This window comes from Callospermophilus lateralis, chromosome 4 (assembly GCF_048772815.1).
Source record: "Callospermophilus lateralis isolate mCalLat2 chromosome 4, mCalLat2.hap1, whole genome shotgun sequence".
In the NCBI taxonomy this organism is placed as follows: domain Eukaryota; kingdom Metazoa; phylum Chordata; class Mammalia; order Rodentia; family Sciuridae; genus Callospermophilus; species Callospermophilus lateralis.
Window position 1 is genome coordinate 83,747,391 of NC_135308.1, and position 14,188 is coordinate 83,761,578.

The 14,188-nt window shown below is 35.1% G+C and overlaps 1 protein-coding gene across 1 annotated transcript in view; it reads left to right on the forward strand.

Annotated features, from left to right (window-relative positions):
* The window catches only part of Ptpro (protein tyrosine phosphatase receptor type O), a 108,972-nt gene that overhangs the window by 67,049 nt on the left and 27,735 nt on the right, over positions 1–14,188 (forward strand). The window contains exons 16-18 of the mRNA XM_076855342.1: positions 4,068–4,136; positions 6,807–6,890; positions 12,943–12,978. Coding sequence (XP_076711457.1) covers positions 4,068–4,136; positions 6,807–6,890; positions 12,943–12,978 — 189 coding nt within the window. The remainder of the gene's footprint in view (positions 1–4,067; positions 4,137–6,806; positions 6,891–12,942; positions 12,979–14,188) is intronic.

A 14,188-nucleotide genomic window follows, 5' to 3' on the forward strand; every position in this document is an offset into this window, starting at 1 on the left:
TTGAAGTATATTTTTACTTATGTATGTACAATTTCTGCAGACCTAAACTGTGTAACAATTTTATTTCAGATGTAGTGTCTATATCTCTTTTGTGTGTTTTCTAAGTAAGCTAATATTTTAGAAAATATTGCTATTGGAATGGTAAAGCAGTGGATTGCTGTTTACAAATTACAAGCCTTCTTGCTATCAATCCTGACATTTTAAGAAGCCCATAAATAGGGATCTGTTATATTTGGGTACATTCAGACATATTTGGAATAAAAGAATGATCCATACCTATTTGGTATGATTAATGAAACAACTCAATTAAATGGAATCCACAAGAAGAACAGGAGTCTGGGCATAATGGCACTTGCCTGTAATTCCAGCAGCTCAGACAGCTACAGCAGGAAGATTATAAGTTCAAGGCCAGCCTCAGCAACTTAGTAAGGCCCTAAGCAACTTAGCAAGACCCTGTATCAAAATAAAAAATTTTAAAAAGGGCTGGGGATGCGGCTCAGTGATTAAGTGCCCCTGGGTTCAAACCCTGGGAAAAAGAAGAAAGAGGAAGAGGAGGAAATTTAAAAATGTATTTAAAGGCATGGCTGGCGTAAACAATGAAGCAGATAAACATGGGATGCCATGAAAGTGGAAAACAATGGCCATTTCTGAATATGAAAATCAACTGCATGAAGACTGGAATCTTTTCTTAGTACCATAAGGAAAGAGTTGGTTTTATACTGTGGCTGGAGTGTGGAGCTCTGAACTTACACTTTTTTTTTATTGGTTGCTCAAAATATTACAATGATCTTGACATGTCATATTTCATACATTTGATTCAAGTGGGGTATGAATTCTTATTTTTACCACATGTACAGATTGCAGAATCACATTGGTTATACATCCACGTTTATTCATTCTGCCATACTAGTGTCTGTTGTATTCTGCTGCCTTTCCTATCCCCTTCCTATGCCCCCTCCTCTCCCCTCCCCACTTTTTAAGGTCCAGTCCTGATCTAAGATCCGTGTGAACTTGTGCAGGCCACTGAAACTCTATTCACTTAACAAATATTAATTGATACCTACTGTTTCAGACTCCTATAGGTTCTTGAAATGGAAGTATATAACAATGACAAAAAATCCATACCTTTGTGGAGCTTGTATTCTAATCAGGGGGATGGAGAACAGAATATAGAGCTATAAGGCACAAAATTGCAGAGTGTTTTAGCCAGAGTTAAGAGAAAATAATAGAGCAGAGTAAAGGAGATTAGTAGTACTAGAATCAGGAGAGGATTCTCTTGGTGGGTAGGTTTCATTCAAACAGGGACATTTTTAAGCTAAGACTTGAAAAGCATGGAGTTAACTTGTGTTATCTCTAGGAAGATGTGCCCAGTAGCAAAAGCAGCCCATGCACTGCAAAGATCCTGGGGCCAGAGCATGACTAGCATATTCATATTCTGCCATGACTGGCAGAGAGGTCACTATGACTAAGGAAGAGGAAGGGAAGGGAAGAATAACAGGTGATGTCAGATCTACAGTGTTTCATAATCCACTGAGTAAAAGGGCTTTTACACTGAGTAAAATGGGCAGCCATAGCAAAGTTTGAAAAAGATTAAAAATATCTGATTTGTGTTAATGTTTTAATTTTTAGAAAACAGACTGTACAGAGGCAATCAAAAACACAGGTGTATCATCAGGGGGGGTCCTTACAGTAATCCAGACAAGACATGCTAGTAGTTCAGTCCACAGCAGTAACAACAAAGGGGAGGAAGAAAAGACCAGATTCTGGATATATTTTGAAAAGTGGTGATAGGATTTGATAAGAAATTGAATGTGGAATAAGAGTGTATAAAGGAGTCAGGGATGACATCAGGTTTTGGCCCTGGAAGGATAGAGTTGCAATTGATTGAGAGAGGACTCCAGGTGAGAGGTTTCAGAATTGAGGAAACATAAAGATTCAGCTTTGGCAATATACATTTGAGATGAATGCAAGTACAGGTATGGAGTAGGCAGCTGAACATGAATGTTTGGTGTTCAGGAAAGTAATCTTGATTTTGAAGATATAAATTTGAGAGTTGTTAGCAAATAAATAGTGCTAAAGCTATAGACTAGGCCAAAGTCAGAGAGTAAATGTAAGTAAAGGAAGGCCCAGGGTGGAGCATGGAAGATAACAATATGAAAACTTCCAGGAAGAAAAGAAGATGACAGCAAGAGATGGGCAAGAGGCAGCCAGTGGAGTAGAAGGAAAACTAAGAGTGTGGTGTCCTGGAAGGCAAGAAAGAACCTATACCAAGAAGAGGTGATAACAACCCCTTCATTAGTGGATTATCAAGAGCAATAATGCAGTAATAACATAGCATGGGAAGTATGCAGTAAGTGTTGGTGCATAATCCTGACAGCCGAGTTGTGGTAACAGATGTAGTAATGAAAATAATGGTATATATGAGGGCATACTACAGAATTTTTGTGATGCATAAAGAAGATATTTAGCAAGGACAGATCTAATTCATTCAGCTGGTCATTAAAACCAAGATATTTTGTGCCATGATCTTTGGCAGTCTAGTGAGAATTATGGATCTCTTTAGAGAATAATGCTTTCTAAGAGCATAAAATAAAACACATAGAATTATATAATTATATTAAAACATGATGCTCATATATTTTAAAAACAAGTATATTTTGATTTTTTATTAATACATTAAATAATTACTATCTAATTCATCATTTCATTTGGATGAATAATAAATAGTTCAAGATATATGCAGCAAGTCTATTATATAAAAGTATCTGTAATTTTTATTGTTAGCAAATCACAACTACTGATGTGGTGGTTTGTTGTCTACTTTGATACAAGAAACTTTTAAACTTCAGTTACAGTTTGTTAAAAGGAAGACTTGCCTTTTTTCTACTTAAGTTCATAGAGCTCTAAATTCTATCTTTGGACTCCATATTAAGAACTTCTGAATTGAAAGTAAGAGATCCATATATAGGAAATCAAAATGGGAAAATACATTGGTAATATGTAATTTTATCACATGAGATACAATGATATTAGTATGTTTTTCAAAAGAAAAAATTATTCTTATAATATCCTAATAAGAGCAGATAACTGAAGTAATTAACTTCAATGCTGAATAAATAATACAAAATTGGTCCATCAATTTCACATTTAGAAAAAATGAGAGGCATGAGCCCAGTAGCTATCTTCTCAATGCATATTAGTCAAAAGGTGGAGAAGGAATCAGTACATGTTTATCTTTTTGCCCAGTTTTTGTTGTTGTTGTTGTTATTGTTTAGTTTGTTTGGTACAGTGAATTGAATCCAGGGGCAATTAACCACTGAGCTACATCCCCATCCATTTTTAAATATTTTATTTAGAGACAGGGTCTTGCTAAGTTGCTTAGGCCTTCTCTAAGTTACGGAGGCTGGCTTTCCTCCTCCCAAGCTGCTAGTATTACACGTGTGTGCCACAGCATCCAGATCTTTTCGCTTTCTGAGAAAGCTAAAAAAAAAAAAAAAAAAAAATAGTCTTTTTTACTAACAGATTAATTGAAACCATTCTGGATTAGAGACATGTCAGAAGCCAACCTATTTCAATACATATCACCCTTATCTCAAGGGGTAAATAATAAGGATACCACAATATAAGAGAAAAATATTGAAGTAAGCAATTCAACTTGGTCCACTATCACTATAAGAAGGAAATTAGAGTGCTATAAAACAAAACTTAACCCGAAAAGCACTACAAAGGGACTTTCAGTTTATCTAGGAAAGTTTGTATACTTACTAATGAAGGTTTTTTGAGAAAATATTATTTCCAAATAGTGCAAAGATTTATTTTAGGATCATGAATGCCTTTTGACAAAGATTATGAGCTGAATTCTTTCTGACTCAAAATAAGTTAATTAGGAGTCTTACAAGAGACTGTTTTATTTTGTTTTGTTTTTCTTTTTTATGAAACAGAACTTTCATCAGCTTAAAAAAATTTAATGCTGTCATGATAAACCTGTAAAAGGCTCTCTTTATTTTTATGTCAGGTAAAGAGTGCTCTCTCGAGCAGTTAGTTGATTTGTGGTTCCTTTCAAACAGGGAATGTGGAGCAGGAACATTTGTCAACTTTGCATCCTTGGAGAGGGATGGGAAACTTCCCTACAATTGGTGAGTAGTATTTTGGAACAAGCCTGTAGATATCTTATATAAGTTGTGTGTGCTCTAAACTTGATTTTACCATCTTTAGGGATAAGTAGTTTTGTCTGATTGTTCTTTCATGATTTCAGTAACAGTAGACTTTCAATGGCTAGATTTCCACAGGATATATTGGTTTCTACAAACTTAACACTGAAGTAGAGAAAATGCCCTAATCTATTCTGTATTACTATATTGAACAAAGAACTAATGCATTCATGCAAGGAGCCCATAATCATGCTGAGGAAGGAGGCAAATGTAGGAGCCACACTGAACAAGTGGTAGTTAAAGGCCTGAGGGGAGACTTCATTGAAGCAGGATAAGACAGAGCAGCATCTCCATTTTAAACTCAAATTCCAATGCCTGGGGACATAAGCCACCCCTTTTGTTAAAAAATTAAGTAGAAATGTACAGCCCAGGGCTCTCATCTCTCATACTTGCAGGTAAATAAATATCAAAGCCAGAGATGTCCCACAAGAATACATGGCCTCATTTTTCTTTATGCTTGAGTATTAAGATCCTATGGGGAAGAGGTAGTTGGGGAATTAGAAAAGCATTTTCAAGAGATTAAATAAAATGATATTATACCTAACAATGAGAATTAACTGTCCTATCTAGTTGAACTACACCCATAAAATCACCGATTAAGTAAACATTGAACATGAAGCCACTTTCCTTATATGATCTAGTTTGCATGATTGCTTGCAACAGAAACAAAGTATATTTAAGTTCATACATTTCTTATTAATCCTTGGTAAGTGATTCGCCTCCTGCTGCCCCCCATTTTCTAACCCCAAAATGGTTCAAGAAATAGATTGAAAGACTAGACATTTTACCCTACAGAATCAATAAGGGAGGGAGAACTTTTTTTAGAATATAAATTCTACTTCCTTGAGTATAGATGATTCCCACACTAGTTGTAAATCTGGTTGAAACAGGATTCTTTCTTTTTTTTAATTGTTGATGGACATTTATTTATTTATTTATTTATACATGGTGGTGAGAATCAAACCTAATGCCTCACACATGCTAGGCATGTGTTCCTCCACTGAGCTACAATCCCAGCCCCCCAAAATAGGATCGTTTTTAACAAGACAATACATTGTGCTGGCTTTTTTTTTTTTTTTTTTTTTTTTTTTGGAGGGGGGTGCAGTTACTGGGCACTCAGTCACATCCCCAGAGTCTTGCTAAGTTGCTTAGGGCCTTGCTCAATTGCTGAGGCTGGCTTTGAACTTGGGAACTTTTTATCTCAGTCTCCCTAGCCACTGGGATTACAAGTGTGGACCACCACACCTGGCCTGCCATTTTAAAATTTTAACGTGAAGAGAATTTTGCTATTAAAATACGATTAGTCCAACCATAAAGAAAGAACATTTCATAATCCCTAGATGGTGAAATTTAGGAAACATTAGTAGGTTTGTTCAAATTTATCAGCACTCATCCCAAGATTAAGAGATTGACTTAATGATGCCTGTTTCTTGCCTGGCCAATAAACAGGACTCATCCCAAGATATAGAAAGACTCATCCCACGACTGGTAATATAACCATCTAGGAAATGACCCAATTGCACATGTGACTCAGGAGAACTATGTATTAACTAACTTCTTAGTCACTCACAATTTGTAAAACTTATGAGAGACCAGTTTGGTGAGAACCAAGGGAAAAGAGAATTCACATCAGGACCTTTCTATAAAATCAAGTAAATTCTCCTACTACTCTTGGCAAGGAGAGTTTTGCCGGCAGCAGCATTTTCTGGCTGACTGAGAATGGATATCTCAGTGGGGATTTGTAACCGAAGTGACAGGATGACAGCATCTCCCCACCATTCTGAGAATAACTAGAGCTGCAGCCCCAGGATATTTTTAAATCTACATGAATGGATGTTCCATTTTACAAGTGGCTTGAATATCTGAAATTGGAGTCAAACCAGGCATTTTAAATCAAGAGTCTGAATTAGAATTAAAGTAAATTAAATAATTTTGTTCCCACTCAATTGAGTATCAATGAGATTTTTAGACTCTGCTATTGATGAGCTGTTGATATTGAATGAGTGATAACTGAGTATCATAATATTTCTCTTCTTTAAGAAACATTTTATAGAAATTTTGTAGCAATTTAAACTCAAAATATAGAAATGTAATCATGCAGTTTAGAATGTATCCCCAAAGCTTACTCTACATCAGAATCATTATAAGTAACTTGTCCATTTATACCTCCACACAGAAGTTTCTATTTCGTTATCAAATGAGGTTATAACAGTTTCTTAAAATAGGTTTCAGCCTTGGAAAGTTGATATCTAAGAATAAGACATATGATAACTAATGAGCCATTTAAGAGTCTCATTTAACTGAATGCAAAATGTAATCACCTAATAGCAGACTAATTGACACAAAGTAAGTTCAAGGAAATCTATCTGATTATAATAAGGTTTTGTGTGAATAAAAACTGATTTTGTCAATATTGTAGCACTTAAGCCCTTACTTTTTTGAATTTCACAGAATGAAATAATATTTAATTGTAATTAAGGTGCTTGTCATATTAATTGATCCCAGTAGGTAATTTACTGATATCTGTTCACAGTTTATATTACTAACTCTTGCCACTTTTTCATCTTTACATCTGTTATCTATTAATGCTCACAGGCGTAGGAGTATATTTGCTTTCTTAACCCTGCTACCTTCATGTCTTTGGACTGATTATCTTTTGGCATTTTATATTAATCCTTGGTAAGTGATTTTTTTTACTGTTTACCTAACACAAAGTCTTTAAAAGCTAGCTTTCAAAAAGTAAACAAAAAGAAAATTTTTCTTTTTGATTATTTCATTTATTGGATAGAATCTAAAATAGTTATTCATATATTAAAATGAATTAAAGCAGTTATGATACCAAGATGCCTATAATGCTTTTTCCACTTAAATTTTCTTCTAGTGATGTTCTTGGCAGGATTTTCCTTCTTTTATTACTTGCCATCTATTTCTTCATAGAGCCAACTCATTGTCCTCTCATCTGTGTAAATGATGCTTTCCATTTTCCTTCCAATCCCCATCTATTAGAGAGATAGGAATATGGTATGGTAGATAAACAAGTCTACACTCTGTATTTGGGACCTCTTTTTTAAAAATAATCTGAACTCACTGAATATTAAATAACTGACTATGTATAAGCCTCTTTGTATAATTACTTATTTTTCCCCATAATCCCACGTAGAGTATTATAGTCCCACTTTAGACATGTGAAAATAGGGATTTAAGGAGAGTAATTGCCCTAATATCATACACTATCACATAAGAAATCTGGGTTCTTCCACAAGAATTAAGGTCATCATATTACATATGCACACATTTATAGCAGCACAATTCCCAACCACCAAATCATGGAAGCAGTCTGGGTATCCATCAATAGATAAGTGGATAAAGGAAATGTACTATATATACAAAATGGATTTTACTCAGCTATAAAGAATGAAATTATGTCATTTGCAAGAAAATGAATAGAACAGAGAGTATCACATTAAGTTGAATAAGCCAGACTCAGAAAATCAAGAGTCGTATTTTATCTCATGTGGAAGCTAGGGAGAAAAAATGATTCTTATGAAAGTAGAAGGGAGACCAATAGGATAGCAGGAGGAGGTCCAGGGGAGGTACTGGGGATTGGAATTGATCAAATTAAATTATGTGCATGTACAAATGTGCCACAATAAAACTCACTATTCTATGTAATTATCACATACCAATATAAAATTGTCTTAAAATTTTTAAAGAAATCTAACCCCCCAAATTTGTGCTTTTCTCTGTAAAAAGAGCAACTTCCTTTGTTATTTTCTTGACTTCATTTTTATAATCAAATCTTGTTTTTCTAATAAATAATAATATAATAATACCCTTGAACTCAGAGACTATAAGAACCCAAAAGGGTCACTTCTTTTCCCAAGCTATAAGAGAAATGGTAGCAGTTTCCCAGGGAGCTGACAAAAGTCATCGTCCTAAACATTAACACATGGTATTTAGGTACTAAGATACATAAAGGCAGATCCAGAAATGTGGGCAACTTGAGAAGGACTCAAAAGAAATCAATAAAAAATATCTCATGAATCAGAAAGATGGCTCATAGAGAGTAGGACAGAGATGAAAGCAATCTGGAGAGGTATTCATTCAAAAAGACAACTACTCAAATGTTCTTCTACTTCTCTGAGCACAGAATAAATATAGGGAGCAGAAGTTCAAATATAGGGAGCAGGATTTCAAATCACAATGCTTCGATATATAAAAATATAAAAACAAACTATCAAAACAAAGAATGTTAATACCAGAATTTGCATTTTCTTTAAATAAAATGAATAGAAGAGAGCTTTGGAAGCAAGGTAGACAATGATGCATATATAATAAAGTCAAATGATGTGCTCTATGAGGAGGGCCGGTCACTGTTATCTGTTGTTATGCCAGTTGTCAGTGTAAATCACATTATAATCAACCATTTGAGTGTTTTCAGTATTTAGCATCCTTTAGTTTTCAGTTTTGAGCAGTACAAGTAAATTGCATTGTAACCTCCTGTTACTACCACAGGTACCCCCATGCTGTTCTTATACTTGACTTTCAACTCAACATCTACCAATTGTCCTCAAGGATTTATCATTACAACATTTGTAATGAATACCCTTGAAGTATCCTCCATGGATTTTAAACTAAAACAAAATAAAGTTGGATATAACTTTGTTCATTTTCCTTTATTTCTCAGACTTTCTCATTTTCCACAGTTCTTTAAGCTTCTATCAGGTGGGCCTGTGCTTATATGCATGTCTTTCCTACGGTCCTACCAGTGAACACATCTTCTAATTTCATCCATCCTTTCAAAGTCTGTTCTTTACAGTTGTGATCAAACAGCATGAGAATCAACTTGGGGGGCGGGGGTGGGGTGGAACTCTTCAGTTTTTAGAAGAACCATCCTGAGACTGTAAGTGGTTGTCTCCAGGTGAGAAGAGATGGCAAAACAGAGTATATGCAATAGAAAATTCCATGCATATCAACCAGTGAAAGTATACTGAAGATAATTTATGTTCTCAGCCCTAAACTTGTGCTGTGTCAGATACAAAAGAAAGCTTTCTGATTCTTATCCCTTCAAGTAGAACTCATTATTCACATAACCACTCAAATTCCCTGCCATTGGCTTTCTCCCATGACTTGTGGATATTTTCATTGCTAATGAGTCCTTTTGAATCCTCCTTAAGATACATTTGTCTTCATATTTCATCTACCTTGTTAACACCTGCCACAGATAACAGAGCCACACCCCACATGCTTCCTAACACCCTGTTCAGCTTCCTCTCAAAACTGTTGATTTCTTGGAAAAACACATTTCTGTTGATTTTGTTAAGCCCTTCCCTTATTCTAGTGTTTTGTGTGGAAATTAGGAGACAGTGTTGCTCAAATCTTTACCCTGAGCAGTAGCAGAAGCAGTGTGCAGCACTGTGCCTGGTTAGGTTAGTTTCAGGATTGTATTTTGCAAGGATTTCTGACTTAAAGATCTTGGAGTTTGTTTCCTATTAAAAGAAATCATCTCATTGGAACCAGCTCTGTCTAGTTTCAAAGTTATTCCTTTTTCTTGTTACTACCACAGGCACTCCCCTGCTGTTCTTAAGTATTCATCTGCTTGTTCTGACTCCTGAACAGTTGGCATTTTAAGCATAAAGCAACATTAAGTTTAAAGTGTTTGGCTTCATTCAGGGTTGTTGCTTGTTGAATTTGGATAATGACACATCCCTAAAGGTCTTTTTCAAATTTTAAGATGGTTTCTGTTTAGCTCATGAAAGAGTAAGTGGTGCTTATAAAACTGGAGACTTTTAGAGTTTTGTTTGAATCATAATAAATCCTATGTCTTTGCTATTGCTTCATGTTCTACTTTGGAATGAATGCCAGCATGGCCAAGATTGCCACAGCCATAAAGAATTAAGAAGAGTGTATCTTAGCTTCTTGAAGTCATTGGGATTTTAAACCTTCCCTAATATAAGTGACAGAGAAAATTAAAAGAAGTGCATGATCCTATCTCTCTGATGGGTGTTATTTGTTGGTTATTAGGAAAAGCTTTTGTGGTGAAAAAGTAATACCCATACATTACCTAAAATTTTCACTGCAGCAGTTACGCACACTAGCTCTTTCCATAATGTTGCTGAATTAAAATTGCTAGTGCAGGCTTAACTTGTTTACAAGTGAATTTTTTCCTCGTTTTAGTCTTGCAATTAGTACAGAAATTGAAAATGTAGGAAAATTCTATGGATACCTCTGTGGCGTCTTATAATTCAATCCTGTCACATTGGTCCTGTATTCAGATATGGGAACACTTTGGAATCAGCAAAATCTAAACAGAACAATGAACATTGTGCACAAATCATAAAGACATATACTTAACTGTGGCAATATGTCATGAGAAATAACTGATATAGAATTTTATATTACGTGGAAAGTGCACTCAGTAATGAATAAGATTGAAAGAAAAAAAATGTGTCTTCCCTCCATTAACCAAGTTTCTACACAGCTGTTGAATAGTAGCAGCTTAATATTTCAGCACTGAATTTATTCAGTGTCACCCTCTCACATACATTTGTTTTCCTCCTAGTTTCCCTTCAAGATGTTTGGATAGGAAGTGTTTTTTGTTCACTTCCAATCTCAATATATGTTGGCAGCCTCATGCCTTTACCAGAGCTGTATGCAGCTACCCTGACATTACTCTTTCATAAAGTACTAAAGTAGCTGCCTCTTACTACACAGAGTAAATGTGGGGTTCTTGTAATTACTATCACAAGAGCTAAAATAAAAAGCATCAATAGGTATTTGTTTTAGTCAGTTTATTTGCTGCTATGACTAAAAGATCTGACCAGAACAATCGTAGAGGAAGAAAAGTTTATTTGAGGACTCACAGTTTCAGGGGTCCTAGTCCATAAAAAGCCAGCTCCATTCCTAGGGGCTTGAGGTGAGGCAGAATATCATGGCAGAAGAGTGTGGCAGAGGAAAACAACTCATGTGATGATCAGGAAGCAGAGAGAGTCCACGCTCCAAATACAAAATATATACCCCATAGCCACACCCTCAAAGAACCACTTCCTCCAGCCACACCCCACCTGCCTCCAGTTACCACTCAGATGATCCCATCAGGGATTAATTCACTAATCAGGTTAAGGCTATAACCCAATCATTTCTCCTCCAAACCTTCTTGCATTGTCTCACACATGAGCTTTTGGGGGACACCTCACATCCAAGCCATAACAGTATTTCTTTAAGTTCCCAAATGCCTAAATGATATAGCTGTGCCCAACATTACACTGGCTTTTTGAAAGGATAAGGGAGAAGTAGAGTAAACACTGGAATTTAAATTTCCCTCTAAATTTCAATTATGGAAGGCAAAGAAAATAAGAAAAGCAAAATAGGAAAGGAACTACTGAACGGATTGTCTTCACTTAGAAATGGGAAGAAATAAAAAGTACCCCCAAAACCACTTACCTTTATAGATGTTGCCCTAAATTCCTGACATGCATGAGTTCTCCATCCACAAGCCTTTGTCTCAAACAGGATCTCACAAGACCAAGTCTACTATCCAAATCTTAATTGAATCATTAAATGAAATTGTGAGGATAACATGGCAAAGATGTGTTTCAATTCAGTTCAATTGCATAAGCGTTCATTGACCAACCATTGTGTGCTCCGTGAGGTGTTGGGGGAATTTGGTCTTGCAGGAGGCCTGTAGGCACCTTACAATCTTACAAAATGAGAACTGCTCCATTTACAAAGTGCTATGAAAGCACAGACAAGGTACTACTTCATTCTGCCTGAGGCCTTCAGGAAGAGAGGCATCCAAACAGTCACAAATTTAATATCAATAGTTTGTTTCATGAGGTTCTTCTATCACAGCTGCTTATTTACTGCAGACTTTTGTTTTCTGAAACCTTATGTGCTTCCATTAAAAATATTTAAAGACCTTTGAAAATTCTTATAACAAACATTTACTATGATATTATACACTCAATTATGTTTTAACATTCATTGTTGATATAAGACAATAAAACACAATATCGGTTTTTCAATAGATACTACCTTAGCATTAAGTAACTTAATTATCTTACCTGTTGCATGAAAACAATTACCCTATGTACCCTAAAGCAAAAGTAAATAAACAAAGCATGCATTAGCATTTCCTGTGTTCCAGTTTATATATTATTAACAAAATAAGACGTGTAATTCTTTAAAATGTTTAAAACCTGATTCAAAACAATAAAAGCAATGCTATAGGAAAATTGTAAATTTACATGTCCACTTTGATAGCATGAATTCACATACCCTATGAAAATGTCAGAAAAGGTTATTTTATTCTTTAATTAAGAAATCAACATATCTTCTCATCATTAGTCCCCCCTCTTATTCCCCAATTCTTCCCTCTTGCCTGCAGAACCTGCAAGAGAGGTAGTAGACTTCTATATATTTACAAAATACTTTAGCAACTTACTTACCAGGAGTTAAAAATAGTATTTCCAGAACTCAGTTCTTTGGCAAATATGAACTATGAAGTGCAAATATGTTCCTACAATCTAAAAATCTTTATAATAGGATCTAAAATTATTATCGTTATAGTCTAATGTAAGGAAAAGTAATTTAACAACACCTGAGGTATATTTAATGAAAATTAAATAAAATTGAGATGCCAGTATAATTATTTAAAGCTCTTCAAGTTTAATCATTATATTAATCAATTCTTTTGCCCAGATAAATTTGTCTTTTTTTTTTAATTTCTCAGGAGTAAAAATGGTTTAAAGAAGAGGAAACTGACTAAGTAAGTTTTTTTTTTACTATTTCCTTTTAAAAGATTTTTATAATTATTATCTTAACCTCCCAAATCTTAAAAAAAAAAAATTGCTTGATTTCAAGCAAGGGATGCTTAAAGAAGAGGTAAGTACATATTATGAATATGTGGTTTGATATTCCACTAAGAAAGTTTATCATGGAAACCTTGTCAGGTACAACGACCATTTTTACCACATGAAATCTGAGGAAGAATGGATTGTTAAGAATTATAAGTCTTGCAGAAGGAAGAGTGGAATTCTAAGCATATGAAAATCTAATGTTTAGCAATATCAAAGGTAATAAAAAAAAAACACTTGCCAGTTTGTATTTTGAAATTCTGTGTTTGTTTCAGGGAAAGGCTTTCACTTTATGATGCTATAATAAATAGTTGTTGATTCTGTCTCATAAAAACCTCTATAATAAATAGGAGAGATTATTCCTCTAGCTAGATTATGGTCTTACATATCCACTAAACTGTTAAGGTTATGATTCTGTTGGTTGAAAATTAGCCATCAGTTGATTTCAAAAGCCTATTAGATCATCACTACCAGGATTTTTCTTAAAATTCCACACATAAAGAGTAGAACACTTGCCAGGCACAGTGGTGCATGCCTGTAATCCCAGCAGCTCAAAAGACTGAGGTAGGAGGATCACAAGTTCAAAGCCAGTCTCAGAAAAAGCCAGGAGCTAAGCAACTGAGACCCATTCTATAAGTAAAATACAAAATAGGGCCAGGAGTGTGGCTCAATGGTCCAGTGCCCCTGAATTCAATCCCCAATACCAAAAAAAAAAGAAATGGAACACTTTTATAAACTGAGTTCATTCTTGATAAGACTAGACTGACATCCACGCTGATTTTCATGGCATAATCTGTGATATAATCCAAAAGAAAATTTGATGTAAGCATGTTGTTATTTAACCTTGTTATTTAAAATTGTATGCATTCCATTGACATACACCAACTGACATAGGGGGAACAAGGCCAGCCTCCACATGTAAGAGTCACTGTCACCTGGAAGAAATAGTTGGCACAAGCACAAAGATTTTGTTGTCCACGACTATTAGTTGGGTGGTTATGTAAGCTAGAGAAGCATAGACCTCAGCATTCAAAAGACAGGATCTCAGGACAAAAGGGGGAGACCCTTTCAGAGCTTGCTCCTCCCAAGACCCAGGCACAGACAAGAGGCAAAACCAGACCT